The sequence below is a fragment of the Carassius auratus genome, unplaced genomic scaffold (assembly GCF_003368295.1).
Source record: "Carassius auratus strain Wakin unplaced genomic scaffold, ASM336829v1 scaf_tig00216980, whole genome shotgun sequence".
NCBI classification, from domain to species: domain Eukaryota; kingdom Metazoa; phylum Chordata; class Actinopteri; order Cypriniformes; family Cyprinidae; genus Carassius; species Carassius auratus.
In genome coordinates, this window is record NW_020528832.1 from 29,046 (window position 1) to 45,055 (window position 16,010).

Here is a 16,010-nt window from a genome sequence, read left to right on the forward strand (position 1 = left end):
CAAGAGAAAACTTTACCGTCTACAGCCGCGAGAGGGCACTCTATGTTTTCAGTGTAGTCTACAGGAGCACTGAGCAGCATAGAGCGCCCTCTCACGGCTGTAGACAGTAATGTTTTCTCTTGGTTCATTTCTTTCGGTTCATGTCAAATTAAATTTGATAAATAGGTCGCACCTGACTATAAGTCGCAGGACCAGCCAAACTATGAAAAAAAGTGTGATTTATAGTCCAGAAAATACGGTAATCAAACGCTGACCTCATACATCATTCACCTGGAATCACTCACCTGGGAGTGCAAGCTAGACTCAAGTGATTACGTTTTGAATATGTATATTTTCGATTCGCTTCAGGAGGCCTTTGTTCACCCCCTGGAACCTGTGAGATACTATTTTTAAATGGATGAGCTTTTTTATTAAACTCCTCATGAACCGATGGAGTGCAACACCCGCTAAGTTGCATCAAACGGCTTGAAAGATCAAAGTTAATGCTCCAACTAAACTTGTCTGAAAGAAGAAAGTCATATACAGCTAGGGTGACTTCAGGGTGAGTAATTTATGGTTTCATGTTCATTTCTGGCTGAACGAACCCTTTAATGCACACAAGATGCATAACAGGACATTTTTTTCATGAGAAGGTAGAATCTGAGACTGTGAAGGTTTAAAAAATTATCTTAATGTTGAAAACTGACAGATTTGCATCATTGTACAAACTGCTGATGTCCATTCTTTGTGTTGTGTTGACAGGCTTTGATGTGTCAGATCAGTTGCCCCTTGTCACGTTCCACTCATGGGAACTATTGCTGTAAATGAGCTGACAACACCAAAACGGAGTGATTCCCATTAAGTACTAGATCGGTTCAATACAAGTTAAACTCAGCCGACTGTATTTGTGGCATAATGTGGTATAAACACAGCAAAAACATTTTTTACTTGTTCCTCTTTCTTATCAAAAGAGAAGAAGAAACCAAAATCGAGGTTGCAGTGAGGCACCTGCACTGAAAGTGAAAAGGGCCAATTTTGGAAGGATTTAAAAGCATACCCTCTTAAAATAAAGGGTTCTTTAGTGGTCTTTGAATAACATTTAACATCCACTGAACCTTTCCATTACACATAAGGTTCTTTAGATTTTTTTAATGTTCTTAACAAAAAGAAGAAGAAAAAAAAGGTTCTTTGGGGTACCAAAATTGTCCTTCTGTGGGACCACTGAGAAAAAAAAAACGCTTTTGGAACTTTTATTTTTAAAAGTGTAAATGTGAAGCTTATGATTTTATAAAAATATACTATGGATTTTTACAGTGTAGGTACTGTCATGGCAGTGAAGTACTAAAATTGTATTTAACTTTACTTAGAAAGGGTTAGTAAGCGTTTTTACAAAAAAAATTAACACTCAGGGACAATGTCAAATGAGTATGAGTGAGTATTTTTTACATTTACAGGTTTTTTTTTACTTTCACTTACAATTGCCTCAATTGTAACTCAAATTGTATTTATTTTTTAATAAAAGGAAGGACAAATTGAATCAGCATTGTGCCACAAACTGACTTAACTAGATTTTATTCCAAATAAAAGGGGGAATCAACTCAAAGTGCAGTCAATTGAGCTTAACTTGATTTAGATCACTTTCATGCTTTTCATAACGACCTGTAGGACGTTTTGTTTCGTATGATCTAAATCTCTCATTCAACAGGATTAGTTGTAATTTGATGACGAATTTGTCAGACGAATGTGTCTTCAATAACCCCCAGTATTTCGGTGTGGAGATCGATAGGCCTGCTGGACCAGCCGTGCAGCTGTGAATCAGTTGCTTTGAGTGAGAATCTCTTGTGAATCTCCTTAAACATGCTGACATCTCTGTCACAATTGTGTGACTGAAAAAGACTCTCCAGGGCCTGGCAGAGTTGATGAATCCTGCCATCATCTAGAGACTGCATGATTTATGACCCTGACAGGACACCATCGAGCCAACGATACCTGAAGCCCCTTTCATACAGTCAGTTGGAAACTTATTGTAAAAACCCACCAAAATCAACACTGTAAGACTAATAAGCACCAGGGGGGATGAGATCTATGTGATAAATGGAGAAGACAGCGGGATCTGTCTGATAAACAGATAGGAAAGGTGGATCTGGCTGATGCATTAAGACACTCATCACCATCACGTCTGTAGAGCTGCGAGCTGTCTTGTCATAGCTGATAAATACCCTCTATTTGTCTGTCTAAAGCTAAACGCTGAGAGATTTAATCATTTAGCTGTGTTAAATCATTGAGAGATTCGCAGCAAGCCAGTCTGTGTTTCTGAGCTGGGACTAAATTTAGCAGAAAATGCACTGTTGCTAACCACTGACCTGAAAAAAACAATTTAAATCTTTTAAAATACTGTCAGTGGGACACACAAATCAGTTCAGTGGAATATTAGTGCCTTTAACTGCATATGGAGGACGGTGCACCATACAGTAAGTATTGCTACTTAGGAAGAACAATGGTAAAGTGTAACTCTTCCTTGCACTTTTAATTAGGATCTAAATGCCAAACAGCTTTAAGAATTTTTTTTCTTCTGCAATTAAAACACTAATTAGTATTAAGTGTGGGATATTTTTTTTTATGTGCATGTTTATGGTTGTTTTATTGAGTTAAGAGACTAATGTGTGTTCATTTTTTATTGTGCAATGCATTAAGTATTGTGATGCAGTCGCTGTAGTTTGATCCCAAAGACAAACTTCCCTCTGGGACAAAAAAAGTATACCTTAACCTAAATATTATCTGACATTAAACTTTAACGGAATTCGTCGGATATCTTTAGTCAAAAGGAATTATATAGTTAAATAAAATAATGATATTAAATATATGTGTACATAAATAATACTGGGGAAAAGCAAAATAAGTAAAAGGACAGACATGAATAATAATAATAATAATAATAAAATAATCAAAAAATATTATTATTATTTGGACTTTTCTCTTTAAAACACTTAACACTCTTAACAGTCTATGCTAATAATAATAATAATAATAATTAGTAGTAGTAGTAGTTTATTTGGTTCTATTCTTATTCAGCAAAATGTTTTTAATCATTTCTATATAATTTCAATTATACTGGCATCCCACAAAATCATAGAGCTCATAGAATGAGTAAAAATGATTTATGCAGGTCCATAACAATCCACGAAAAGAAAAAAAATATTGGATCAAACAGACATTAAAATCACATTGTATCATACTATATAATGTATATATTCAAGGGAAGAAAAAAATAAATTGTCCCACAGAGGAGCTGCCACATGATATTGCAGCCTCTCTCTGCTGTTGTCTCTGTCCAAAGTTTCACTGCTCTAAATCCAGCCGTGCTCTTGGGTTGTTGGATCCTCGTTCTCTCTTTGTGGGACATATTTTCCTCAGCTGGTTCTGATAGCTCATTGTGTCCGTTTGACTCTTCTGGTCCAGATTAGGGGCATCCAGACTGTTGTTCTCTTCCATGGGATGTTCAGCAGATGTTTCTGTGCATCCCAGAAGCTAATCTACTGATTCCCTACTGTCGTCCAGTATGCCCTGCTTATCAGCATAGCTTAGTTTCAATTTGATTCCTGCATAATATTAATGGTTAATATAAATATGTGGTTTTATATACATATATGAATGGTTTTATAGTAGACTGACCTGAGGTTTGTGTCTGAAATGTTCCTCGACCACCATCACGTTCTTCACTGTCAGCATCTCGGTCTGGTCTTTCCGAGGTGTCCACAAACTCTGGGCTGTCTAAATCCATTGCTCTTTTGTCAGTCTCATGTGGTTTACCAGCCTGGTCTTTGAGGTTCATTCTACTGCCGAAACTCTGCATTATGGGATCCAGCTCTTTCATGAGGTCCAGATTTTGTCTGTCTGTTTCTTTTACCACAAAGTTGTGTTTATCTAACTTCTGGGTCGTTGGGGGTCGGTATCTCCCGTTCTCCTCAGGTCTGTTCATTTCCTGACTACTAATGTCCTCCATCACTGCAAAGAATTGTAAGATGATGCATATGTTCAGGAAATAAAATAAAAACTAAAATCCAGATTATCCAGCAGCATACCTGCAAGTGCTGTTCCCTGCCGTAAACTCTTGAAGACGTCACCTTCTGAAGCAAACAGTATATTGAATTAGTTACATGGTTGGAGTGATTCTGATAAATAACTGGGCAAAATGGCAAAAATAATCTACAAGGCTTTTGGGAATAAGAATTTAATTCATGCATGCACAAGTATAATAAAAGTATGACAGGTCTGTACCTCTGCTGTCTTCTGCTGATGCTCTTTCAGCTAATCTGCTGTCTGTTTAAAAAGGAAATTAGGAAATAATAAACATCTAAACAATGTAGACTATAAGTTTTAGCTTTATTTTTTTGTTTGTTTGTTTGTTTTGTTTGACTGATCACCTGAGTTGCTGCTTTCTATGGATTTCTCTTCAGCAACATCTTAGAGAGATCATGTGTTTTAAAAAATCAGTAAACAAAATAATAGTCAAATATCAGCCTTTTTATTGAATTGTATAGAAAAAATTGTTAATTTACCTGTAAGTTCTACCAAATTTGGTTTGGGTGTTGTTTTGGAAAAGTCTAAACAAAATAAAATAAAAAATAAAAACTTAAGTGAGACTTTTTTTTTTTTTTAAAGCAATTTATCCAAAGTGTAAACGAATATATTTGCAAACACGTTTTAATAAAAAAAAAAGTTATAAAGTAATAAGAAATAATAAAACATACCAGCAGAGTTGACAACAATTTCTGGGGCTTCACATTCTGTAAATTAAATAATGTCACAGTTTAATGTCACAAATAATGATTTCTTAAATCGTCTGAACATTACATCAGTTTTCCATCACCGTCTAATCACTCACCTGCTGTTGGATCTGCCAGATGTACAAGATCCAGAATCTTCTCTGTTGCTAGATCCATTTCTAAGGGGGGAAAATGGGAAACCAATGACCAATAGCACAGCTGACTATTTTTCTGATTCTCACATAAGAGTATAAACTTCACTTTCCCTTCATTTCCATGCAACAGACTCAGGAAAGGTCTGAAGAAACAAAGCACAGACCTGAGAGCGGTGTTGGTTCAGTGCGGTCAAGAGGTAAATTCATTTCAAATGCATCTGAGGTGAGAATGTACAAAATGAGAATAAATAATGAATGTCAAATTGTTCCTTTTAGCAGGGAAAAAAAACATGCTCACCCTTCAGGAAATATAGCAAATCTTCACTCCCTTCTAAAATGTATAGTGAATTATGTCATTATGAATTATTCACAATAAGATATCTTCAAAGCAAAACAAATCATAAGAATACTACTATATTGTCCAACACCTAAACCTGTCCATAATCAAATCAAGTCGATATGAAATGAAGTTTACCTCTCATAGCTGCTGATTGTACAGCTTTTATAAAGACGAGAACAGTCAGGCAGCTGTTGATCCTGATCCAAGAGGGAGAATAAGACAGAAAATTACAACATTTTCCAAATGTCGATGTTAATGTAACAAACACGCATTTAATATTATCGAGCCATCTCTCTCATTGTGCAATTTCATTCATTTTACACCAGCACTCATGAAACAGCCCTTAATATTTGAAAACTAACATGGATCATGTATTTTATCGTTGAAAATGCTGACCAAACATATCGCAACAAAATAAACCCAAGTAAAAAAATAATACAATTTAAAATGTTTGGTAACTTACAGCTTCATATTGAGTGCTGATGTCCTTCTGAAGGGTTTGTGTGTCATTTGTGGCTTTATATGAGTGTGGGTCTCTGATCTGGACAACAGGGTCATAGATGACCGGACACAGGGACACTGGAGATGAAGCCTGAGAAACCAGCAAAGACCTGTTTTGCTCTGAATGGCAGGTGTGTTTTTTAATAATTAAGGGGACGCATGGCTGAATTTACCCCATGGCATTTCCTTCCCTTCACAGAGATCCACTGAAGCATTTTGTTTGTTCCATTGTGAAGAAATAGGAAACCATTAGATTAAAGGCCATCATCCATCTATTCATTTACTTCATATACTTCTCAAAAGGGTTTTTAAATTAACACTAGAGGAAAGGATCTTTGGAAATAAAAAAGCATCACATTAGAATGGATTTCTGTCAGTTTAGAAAACTGCAATGGGGATAATAAAGTTTAGGATTAATACAGAGTAAGACAATTTCTGATCATTTGTCATTGGGGTTAAAATTGCTTAAAGATATTGTTTAAATTACGTTCTCCCCCACACAATATGTTTTAAATATACGGATAATAAAGGAACTGATTATTAAATATTACTACTATTTAAAAAGCTTATATTTTGAAACAAACGTGGTTGTATTAAATATTACTATTGAATTCCTTCTTCAAATACAAATAAATGAAAAAAAAATTGGGACATTTAATTTAGAGACGCTTACTACTTTAAATCGGATTGTAATTATTAAAACATAACACGGTTTAACCTTCTAGACTTGATTAGGGTTAGGAATTAAACTAAATGTTCGCGGGTGATATCTTTAGTAATGTACGAATATACACAAGAATGAAGATGATTTAGTGTGCAACTTTACCTCTATTTAACTTATTTGGCAACGCTTTCAAATATCTTCAAACTTCTGCAACGGATCCCCGTTTGTGGAGATTATATGAAAACCAGTTTTGAAATGAAAATGAATCAATTCTCTCCTATGTCCACTAGATGGCAGACAAACGATGACTACGCTACAAACGTGCAAAACCGTTTGCTCCAAATGAAAACTCGTCACAGCCAGAAGAAAACAGGACAAATGAAAGACAGAACAGTCTATTATACATATTGGCTTTTTTCTTTTTTAAATGCATGTGCCTACTTGGTTTTTATTTCGTTTTATTAATTCAATGTTTATTTAGCACTGTATTTTTAGAATGTTGTGAAATAAAAAGTTTTAAACTATTTACACTCGTAAACCATTGCTAACAATATATTTAAATCACGAAATGAACAGGTCAAACACTACTTCTCTAATTAGAGTTTTATTTTTTGCTATTCTTTTTTAGAATATATTTGTCTTTTTTCGTGTGACAGTATTGGATAATGCCAACACACGCAGTAACTTTTTTTTGTTTTAGAATAAATTTAAATCTGGTTTCAATCAGTGGTGTATTGGTGAAAACTCATCTCAGTGGAAGAGAACAGCGAAGCTTTAAACGAAAAATTTAACCTAGTTTTCAACAACAGCCAACAATTGGTTTCCTTTTTGTATTTTTATTTTTTTTATTGAATTCGGTATAAATGTGAGTGAGGTAGCCTCTGTTTTTCCCACCTGACTTTAAACATACCATTCACTGTATTAGAGAGGCTGCATTAAACATACAGCTGAATAAACAAGTGACATGGTCTTTTTTCCTAAAACAATATATTTTCTCTTTTAAATGATTTATAAAACACACACAAAAAAAAAAACTCTGTAAAAGTATCTATTGCAAACTTTAAATGAATTTACAGTACAGTAATATATTTAGATTTGAACTGGTCACACTGAACACAGGCAGAGGACAAACATAGTTCAGCCTCCGCTACAGAGCTAGACTTCAACATCTTTCACTTATAGACAAGACCAAAAGAAAGAATTTAAGAAACACTTTAACAATTAAGGTATTAAAGAAGCTTGTCTAGACAAAATGCTTTGGGAGTGACACAAACCTTCCACATTATATTCTTGTTTGCTCTTAAATCAGCCAACCAAAGGTGAACCACAGTAAAACACAACATGCAATGCTAAATTGATATTTCACCTGTTTAATTGATTTAATCGTAGGGTAGAAAGAAATGTGTATTTCACTGAACAGTCGCCTCTCAGAAGAAAATTACAAAAACTCTTCATAGTGTCAAACAAATGTCTGAAACTTTTCAAAAACAAAAAAGAATTCCACTCACACAAACTGAAGCTAACACAAACATTGGCATATTATTGTGTTACTCAATAATTGGTACAAGTCCTTTAACAGCCACTAGTGAGGCTTCAAGATCCAGGTGCAAATCCAATCAACCTGCAATATACACAGAACCAGCACAGCTGAAACAAGAGCTTCCATTATTGTTACAAGAATGTTTTGTTACACAATAATTGAACAAATCAGAAATAAATCTGGCCTTCAGTCCAAATGCAGTTGAAACGCGCCGTAACGAGAAGAATCATGACTCGGACATCAAATCTGTTTTGTCTTGTCCCCATCATATTCTTCCAAACCAAGGAACAAATCACTCCTTCTCTGCATTTATACTAGAAGTTCAATATGACACCAGGTTTTGTGAACTTTGTGATCAAGACTTGTAAAAACTAGGACTAAAATACCAAATACAAAAAATATATATATTCCCTGCCTCCCAAAAAACAATTAAAAAGTCAGTCAGTGTAATGGTTTGAGCACGAGAACACTACAGGGACATATAAAAATTAATTTTATTATCCTTCTGCAGGTGGACATTAAAGTGTTTCTAAACAAGTCAAGGCAAGTGGAAGTTCACAACCATTTGCTTTTCTAACTCACACAGACAGGTGCAAAACCATTATGGGTTCTTTCTGAGTTCACAGTCCCCCTAAACAACAACTGAGGAGAAAAACAAAAGTTTGGGTTATTTGCAACATAAAAATAACCACACATGAATTCAGTGCACCCCCACCCCTTCACCGCTGATTCACAATTCCAAGCAGGCCCGTAGAAGAGAGAGACGGATAGATGGATGTGAGAAAGAGGGGTGCGGGTGGGGGGCGGGCGGGCGGGGTTCAGGGCTGGGCTCCAGCGGCAGTGGGCACTTGTGTGGCCATTGTGTTTGGGCCAGGAATGACGGGCGAGCCGGCGCTGATGGTGGCCATATTGGACTGTGTGCTCGGAGTCATAGAGGCGATGCCTGCAGTGTGAAAGCCACCAACACATTTAGCCTAGTGTATGCTGAAGCCTGAATATCTCTCTTAGTAAGATTCTGGGAAAATACTTTTGAACTGTAGGATATAATAAAAAAAAATAAAAAAAATAAAAGTTTCACCCAATAATGAACATTGTCATTTACTCACCCTCGTATCATTTCAATCTTGTAAGACTTTCTTCTGTGGAACATGAAATATGATATTTAGAAAATCGCTTCTGTCCATACGATAGAAGCTAGTGGGGTCCGGTATTGTTCTGGACTCCAGTGACTTGCACTGTATGGAGGGGTGGAATATGAAACAATCTTCAAAATGTCAACTTTTGCATTCTGCAGAATAAGCCATACAGGTTTGAAGTGACACGAGGTTGGGCACACGACAATGTTCATCTCAGCCAAAATATCCCAAACAGAGGTGAAGCGCTGGAGAGTAAGGTAAACCATTACCTGCCATCAAGCTAGAAGAGCTGACCGGTGTGGAACTAGCAGTCATTCCTGAAGCTGGCGCGCCTCTGCCCTGGTCTTTAATTATAGGATCTATAAACAAAGACACATATATTCCAAATGGCTTTTTTGCACACTCTTTAGACAGTTTTATCTCCTCACCTAAATATTTGCTCAGTGTATTTGTTTTTACAATGGTATAACTGTATTGTGCAATAGCTTAATTACAGCACAAGAAAGCTTTAAACATAAGTATTATTTATGTGAATACTCACCAATACGGACATTTTGCCATCTTTCTGTGTTCAGAAATCTAAAATCTATGCATGTTATGGAGGAAGGCACAGTGCATCTAAGGCATGAGTCCTCAATGGTCCTGCAGTAAGTGTGCGGTGTATGTGTTTGAGGAATGTGCACGGTAGAAATTCAACTGAAAATGTATTAAATCTGGTTGTTTTAACCAAGATTATGCTGCAAGATTCATTTATTTTTCAACTACATTTAAGTTCCCCATTCCTGCAATTTTGCAAATTCACAGTTTATTCCCATTAAATCCCAAGCTTATTCCTGATCAAATAGCTTTAAAAAAATGCTAGTGTCATCAAATGATCATAGACCTAACAGGGTTCAATGATTCACTACACCCAGTGTACTGGGAGTGTTTGGACGTCTATAATAAATTCAACTGTATATAAAAAGACAAGCAAGCAAGAATGCACGTTCAGTTAGAGACTGGAGTCACAAGTTTTCAAGAGTGCTAAACTCGGGGAACTCACAGAAGTAAGGGTGGTCCATGGCCTCGCGGGCCGTCAGTCGGGCCTGGTGATCATAACGTAGCAGCTTGTCCAGAAAATCCAGAGCTTCAGTACTGACCAGGTGCTGATTCTCACTGTGTACAAACCGCTCCCATCTCTTCCGGGAGTGTCTGGGTGAACAAGAGAAAGAGACATGTTCAGAAAGGTACTAACATGACTTCACACACAGATATAGAACTTCAGTACAATAACTGAATATTAAATAACTATGGATATCAAAACAGAATACTTATTTTAATCAACTTCAACAGTGTATTAAAGTCATACCTGCCCAAAATGTCATTAAAGCGTGGATCCAGCTCAATGTTATATTTGTCAATGTAATCATACAGGTCCTCGGTACCCAGAACCTTTGCAATTCTAACCAACTAGAAAGAAAAACAAATCAAATCAATAAATTCAACAGACAAACACCCAGCGTAATAAAAGCAACCAACAAATATTTTTTTCTACACAGCAAGTTTATGAATTCATCAGATGAATGACTGAACATCCCAGCTATTTGTTGTGAACAAATAAGGTTGTTCATGCGAATATAAAATAATAATAAATGGTTTACCTGGTCATAGTTGTCATGTCCATGGAAAAAAGGTTCCTTCCTGAAGATCATGCTGGCCAGCATGCACCCAAGACTCCACATATCCAGACTGTAGTCATACATCTAGATAAAGACCAAAATATTTTTTGGACAACTCAAAAAAATCAGCTGAAATTCATTAAATGTGAATAGCAACTAGGATTGGGTGTCGTTTTAATTTTATGGATTCCGATTCTTAACAATTTCTAGTTTCGATTCCAATTAAAAATTAGACCTTTAGATGTCAAACATATTTATTCTGTGTCTTTTTACAAGGCATTGCAGCTGAATAACATGAGCACAAATCAGCAGCCTACAGAACACTAGGCCTACAAAAGTAACTTTTGCCAATGGTTTTAATAAATACCACAGCAAAAACAACTAAGTTTATATACACATTTCAAACATGAAATTGTTAAAAACAAGTAAACAGTCAGTAATAAAACAGGAACAAACAAATCAATTAGCAATAGCATAAATACAACAGAACACATTTCAGGTACAGAAATTTTAATCAAAAGTTTAAAAACTATATTGTTTACTTTTCACAAAGAAAATATAGATTAATCCTCATTAAAGGTATTCCATCAAGATCAGTGAATGATTTTCTCTTGTTCTTTGTTTAATATTAATGACAGGCAGCCCGTGTTTATCAGGCTGCTGTCTCTTTAACACCAAATGCCTGCAGATCTAATCATAATGTTACACATGTGCTTTCTCTCACCTCTGATGTTCACTTAAGATAATAAATGGCTATGTTTACGAAGATATACTGATGTTATTTTGTGCATACTGGTCGCAAGATTCTGGCCCGGAACTACCGTTTCAGCAGAGGAAATGCATGGAACGATTCAAGAACAGACATAGGCCGGGAATGTGGTTCTCTGCGCTTGCGCTTCAGATGTGTGCGTGACATGCACAACTGCGCAAGTTCTTTCCCTTTTCATTACTAAATGGTTTAAAAATCACATTAAAATGTGAACACAGGAATCATTAAGCGGAATCAACATGCATGTGTCTTATTTCAATACCCAACCCTAAGATCAACCAAAAAAAAAAATATTAATTGTAAATTAATTTGGGACACTAACCTGATAGTCCACGAGGAGTTCAGGGCCTTTAAAATATCGGGAAGCCACACGTACATTGTACTCCTGGTTTGGGTGGTAAAACTCAGCCAAGCCCCAATCAATCAAACGAAGCTTTAAAATGAAAAGAAACATTCAGCAAAACCAAGAACTGGCCTCAATCTATATAAACTACTTGTAAAAGTTTGGGGTCAATGAGGTAATACTTATATTCAGTAAGGGGCCGTTCACATATTGCGCCTAAAAACGTGTGGAAAACACTAGGCGCGCCGCTTTTTCCTTTTTTCCAAGGCTCTCGGGCAGAAGCGCTCCTGAGGCGTCTGCCTTTGCTAAGCAACCATGACGTGCTCTCTCCATGAAGACACGGAAATTTCAGCAAAGGATAAATGGATTTGCAGCACTAAAAATCGCTTGCAGCAGCTCTGTTAATAAATTTATTTCAAAATGGCAATCCATATACAGCTATGATCAGCTGTTCCTTCATCTTTGCTGAGTTTTCAACGTTGTTACGGAAAATGATGAAGCTGATTGGTTAGTTCTTGTCACATGACCTGCGGTGCACTTGCGGCATTCTGAAAAGTTGAGATGTTTTTAACTCAATGCGGTGCGGACCATGTCGCTTCCATTATGAGCGCGCATGCCGCGCGCCTACATTGGAAATAACAAGCTTGCGCGCACAAAATGTATTGTGGATCCCACAAAAAAAATAATAAACAGCACAACTGTTTTCCACATTGATAAAGAAAAACAACTTGAGCATCAAATCCACATTTTAGATTGATTTTGAAGGATCACACGACACTGAAGATTTCACAGGAATGTTGGGTAAACTCTTAACTTGGCTAATACCTTTCTGTGCTCATGGTCAATCATGACATTGTGTGGCTTTACGTCTCTGTGCATTATTCCCATACTGTGGCAGTAGTCGAGAGCCTGGGGGTAGAAAAGCGGAGATAAGAATTAGATCCGACATCAATTTGAGCAGAGCACTTGGGCACTGCTGAAACTTCCAAACTAAAACTATAGGCAGAACTTAGAACCGTTTCGCCACTGCAAAATACACAGATATTGGATGGTTTTGTTTTGCTTTATATCGCTTTCTTTAAACACTAGATATAACAATAGTAGGGCCAGTATGTGCCTTTGTTCAGGAAGACCTGAGTATTCATCTCACCTTAAGAATTTCATACATGTAGAAGCGGATGTCAAAGTCTGATAAAGTTTGATACAATTGCTATGAAGAAAAAGATACACTTTAGTACAAAATCTAATTTAACAAATTCTCTGGGGCGACAAACAAGCACATCTCTTACCTTGAAGTCTGTGTTGTTAACATGCTCAAAAACCAGCGCTGGGGTTCGGGACTGGGCATTGAAAACAAAGCAGAATGGGTTTTAAACCCGAGGGCACAAAACAAACTCCCACATATATATATATTTTGCTAATCCACCAAGTTTCCAAGAAAATAAACAAGTCATTATTAAAAAAGCAAAAAAGACTCTAACACCCCAATATTTTAATAAACATACCACAGGATCTTTTATGATGTCTAAAAGTGTTATGATGTTGGGGCCTCCTCTCAAGTTCTCCAGAATTTTTATTTCTCGTTTAATTTTCTTCTTTTTCACTGGCTAAAAATACAAGAAAAAAAAGAAAAAAAAACTGACATATCTCCAATCAAATCTTCTATACAAGTGTGAACAAAAACATCAAATTATACCTTGAGTATTTTGACGACTACTTTCTCATTGTTAGTGATGTTTATGGCTTCAAACACTTCACTGTATTTTCCACGGCCAAGCTTTCGCACTAATTGATAGTCATCCTGATTTCTGCAGAATACAAACATACAATACAAACAATGTGAGATTTAGACACTGAATGTGACAAACATAGAATGCATGCATGCCACAATAAGAAGCAGCACATCTGATCCAAGGACCGAAGTAGAAAAACAAAGAAACTATCCACAGGGATAAAGTTGCATAATTATACCTAGGTCAAAATTGGCTATTTATAGTGCATGTAATTTATAAGTACTAAAAACTCAAGAGAACGCACCCCCAGTCCACCACATGGGATTCATAGTCCCAGTACTCTCTGGGTCGCTGTGTGTTTACATCAGGGTAAACTCGAGAGCGACTTGGGACAGGGCCAGACATATTCTACACACAGTATTCCCTGAAACACCTGGAAAGACAACAAAATATAATACTGAGAAATTGCAGGCTGTCAAAAATATATTTCACAAATACTGAAAAGCAAGGTAGGGCTGGGTGATATGGCCAAAAAAAATCATCTCTCTATTTTTTTTTACTGGAATGCGATATACGGTATACATCTCTGTATTTTCTACAATATTCTATGTGGATTAGAACATTTGTTTATTTTCCCTACGTTAATTTCATAAAGCATTAAAAATGTACAGGCTGCTGCAAAGCTTCAAAAGTACATGTTGGTCATTACCTTGGAGGGTTCCTCCAAGCAGCAAACAACAGGCGGAGCTGATGAAGGCAGATGTGATGACTTTATGGTGGAGCATAGGCTACAAAAGAAATAAATAAGCCTGCTAAGAAAGCTGATAATCAAGTCGATTCAAAGTCAACCAACTTAATTAGAAATGTAGTATATTTTCAGATCCACCACAAAAACAACCCACCTGATTGTAATATGAATGAAAGAGGACATCCAGGAGCTAACTCGGGAGACACAGCAATCCTATAAGTCCTTCATTGTGGCCCTCCAGATACTGGAAAACATAAGAATGTTGTAAACTTTGCAGACATTGCTGTGCAACATCAGCTTGGGTATCTACGTACTGATTTATGGACCAACGTCCATTAACAACCAGCCAGGTAACTGTACTGCCATACAGCCATCAGACTAACATACTACTGTTTGACACGTATGTGTGATCTTCCTGAATGAATTACTAATTTTTAAAATTACACAAATAGTCTAGTTAAAGCAGTGCCGGGAGCGCAAACATATGGAATACATAAAAACATTACTAGGGATGATATTTAAGCGCTGACACTTCCACTGTAACGAGGAATAATAGTAAATGTCCCCTTAAATCAAGATTACGTTTTGAAATAACGTTAGAGGCCTGATGACACAGCCAAAGAAACCGGTCAAGCTCACTAGACAGCTTTTCTACATTCTCAACTTTATCTACATATAATCCACATAATTAACTAATTACAAACAGGTCATATAAACAATATAACTACGGGATTTCTGAAAATCTTATTATTGGCTTCTAAAACAGCTGTTAGCCAGCTAACCGCTAACTAGCATAGCGTTTGCCAGCCTAAGTCATTTATACTCTAAATTTAAACTCTAAATTGTTTATTACATCTTTAAAAAGATTATAAAAGCAAAATTTACTCAATACATGAACACTGAGTCAAATATATTAATGTTCTATCGCAGAAACCCTGTTAGCTGAACGTGGCGCGATACACTATAGCAAAGCTAGCGCCGCTAGCTACATTCGCACAAAAGATTAAACAAACCTACATAAAATTAAAAAATCCAGATTCATAAGAATGATAAAACACACGAAGTAGATATTTGTGTTTAATCGATCTGGAATCAAATAGTCCGTTTATGTATGTTTTTATTAAGAATACGCGACGGGTTTAACATAAGTGGAGACCAAGGAACAGTTAGCACTCTCACACACTGGGTTAGCTGTGTGGCCAGCAAAGAGCACGATGTGTATTCACTAAAGCATGTACAAGTAGCAAAGTGCCTTAGGTGTGTGTCCTTTTCTGAAAAAAATATTAAAAAGTCAGTTCGTGTAGGAATACAAATATCAGTAGGTCGTAATCGCACACAGCATTACCTCTCAGTGTCTCCTGGTAGACAATATGGCGGATGCTCCACTGGAAGAGGCTGCGCGTATTAGGGCTGTGAGTCTTTGGGTACACAGCGAATTGATTCGATTCACGATTCCTACGTTTTCGATTCGATTAAAGAACGATTTTTGCAACGATTCAATTCGATTCGATTCTGCGTACTTTAAATGCATTCAGAGGATTTTTTCAAATTCTTCCCCTAAATTATTTAGATTCTTAGTCAGAGGGCAAATAATTAACACAGGAGCCTTTATGGTTACATAACCGGTTAGAGAGACAGAGAGAGAGAAACTTTTGTCTACAAGCGAGATCACGTCTCA

At 36.5% G+C, this 16,010-nt stretch overlaps 2 protein-coding genes across 6 annotated transcripts; both read right to left on the minus strand.

Annotated features, from left to right (window-relative positions):
- Positions 1-3,014: 3,014 nt before the first annotated feature.
- LOC113099605 (uncharacterized) lies at positions 3,015-7,097 on the minus strand. Of its 4 annotated transcripts, none has more exons than XM_026264481.1 (12): positions 5,704-7,097; positions 5,376-5,437; positions 5,199-5,231; positions 5,065-5,118; positions 4,865-4,924; positions 4,731-4,766; positions 4,539-4,583; positions 4,404-4,442; positions 4,258-4,299; positions 4,062-4,103; positions 3,652-3,984; positions 3,015-3,578 (listed from the first exon to the last, which is right to left on the minus strand). In XM_026264481.1, the coding sequence occupies exons 1-12, from the start codon at positions 5,796-5,798 to the stop codon at positions 3,508-3,510; spliced, it is 912 nt and encodes a 303-aa protein (XP_026120266.1). In that variant the 5' UTR covers positions 5,799-7,097; the 3' UTR covers positions 3,015-3,507. The 4 variants fall into 4 exon arrangements, with proteins under 4 accessions (XP_026120266.1, XP_026120268.1, XP_026120264.1 ...); XM_026264483.1 differs by having other exon boundaries at positions 3,015-3,543; positions 4,062-4,106; XM_026264479.1 differs by having other exon boundaries at positions 4,062-4,106.
- A 606-nt stretch (positions 7,098-7,703) lies between these two features.
- Positions 7,704-15,802, minus strand: LOC113099604 (casein kinase II subunit alpha). 2 transcript variants are annotated; one of them, XM_026264477.1, is made up of 15 exons: positions 15,678-15,802; positions 14,487-14,576; positions 14,294-14,372; positions 13,889-14,017; positions 13,548-13,659; positions 13,357-13,458; positions 13,141-13,191; positions 13,002-13,061; positions 12,677-12,760; positions 11,831-11,941; positions 10,722-10,823; positions 10,430-10,530; positions 10,124-10,272; positions 9,351-9,440; positions 7,704-8,888 (listed from the first exon to the last, which is right to left on the minus strand). In XM_026264477.1, the coding sequence occupies exons 4-15, from the start codon at positions 13,987-13,989 to the stop codon at positions 8,764-8,766; spliced, it is 1,188 nt and encodes a 395-aa protein (XP_026120262.1). In that variant the 5' UTR covers positions 13,990-14,017; positions 14,294-14,372; positions 14,487-14,576; positions 15,678-15,802; the 3' UTR covers positions 7,704-8,763. The 2 variants fall into 2 exon arrangements, with proteins under 2 accessions (XP_026120262.1, XP_026120263.1); XM_026264478.1 differs by lacking the exon at positions 7,704-8,888 and adding an exon at positions 9,051-9,084.
- Positions 15,803-16,010: the final 208 nt, after the last annotated feature.

Excerpts from the sequence above, each read along its gene's own strand:
- LOC113099605 (XM_026264479.1), bottom strand. The coding sequence starts at position 5,798 with ATGACCCTGTTGTCCAGATCAGAGACCCACACTCATATAAAGCCACAA. Across the intron at positions 4,925-5,064 it reads TGAACCAACACCGCTCTCAG|AAATGGATCTAGCAACAGAG; the intron begins GTCTGTGCTTTG and ends TTCCCCCCTTAG. Across the intron at positions 4,107-4,257 it reads ATCAGCAGAAGACAGCAGAG|AAGGTGACGTCTTCAAGAGT; the intron begins GTACAGACCTGT and ends TGTTTGCTTCAG.
- LOC113099604 (XM_026264477.1), bottom strand. The coding sequence starts at position 13,989 with ATGTCTGGCCCTGTCCCAAGTCGCTCTCGAGTTTACCCTGATGTAAAC. Across the intron at positions 13,062-13,140 it reads TTAACAACACAGACTTCAAG|CAATTGTATCAAACTTTATC; the intron begins GTAAGAGATGTG and ends TTTTCTTCATAG. Across the intron at positions 10,273-10,429 it reads TTTAATGACATTTTGGGCAG|ACACTCCCGGAAGAGATGGG; the intron begins GTATGACTTTAA and ends TTGTTCACCCAG.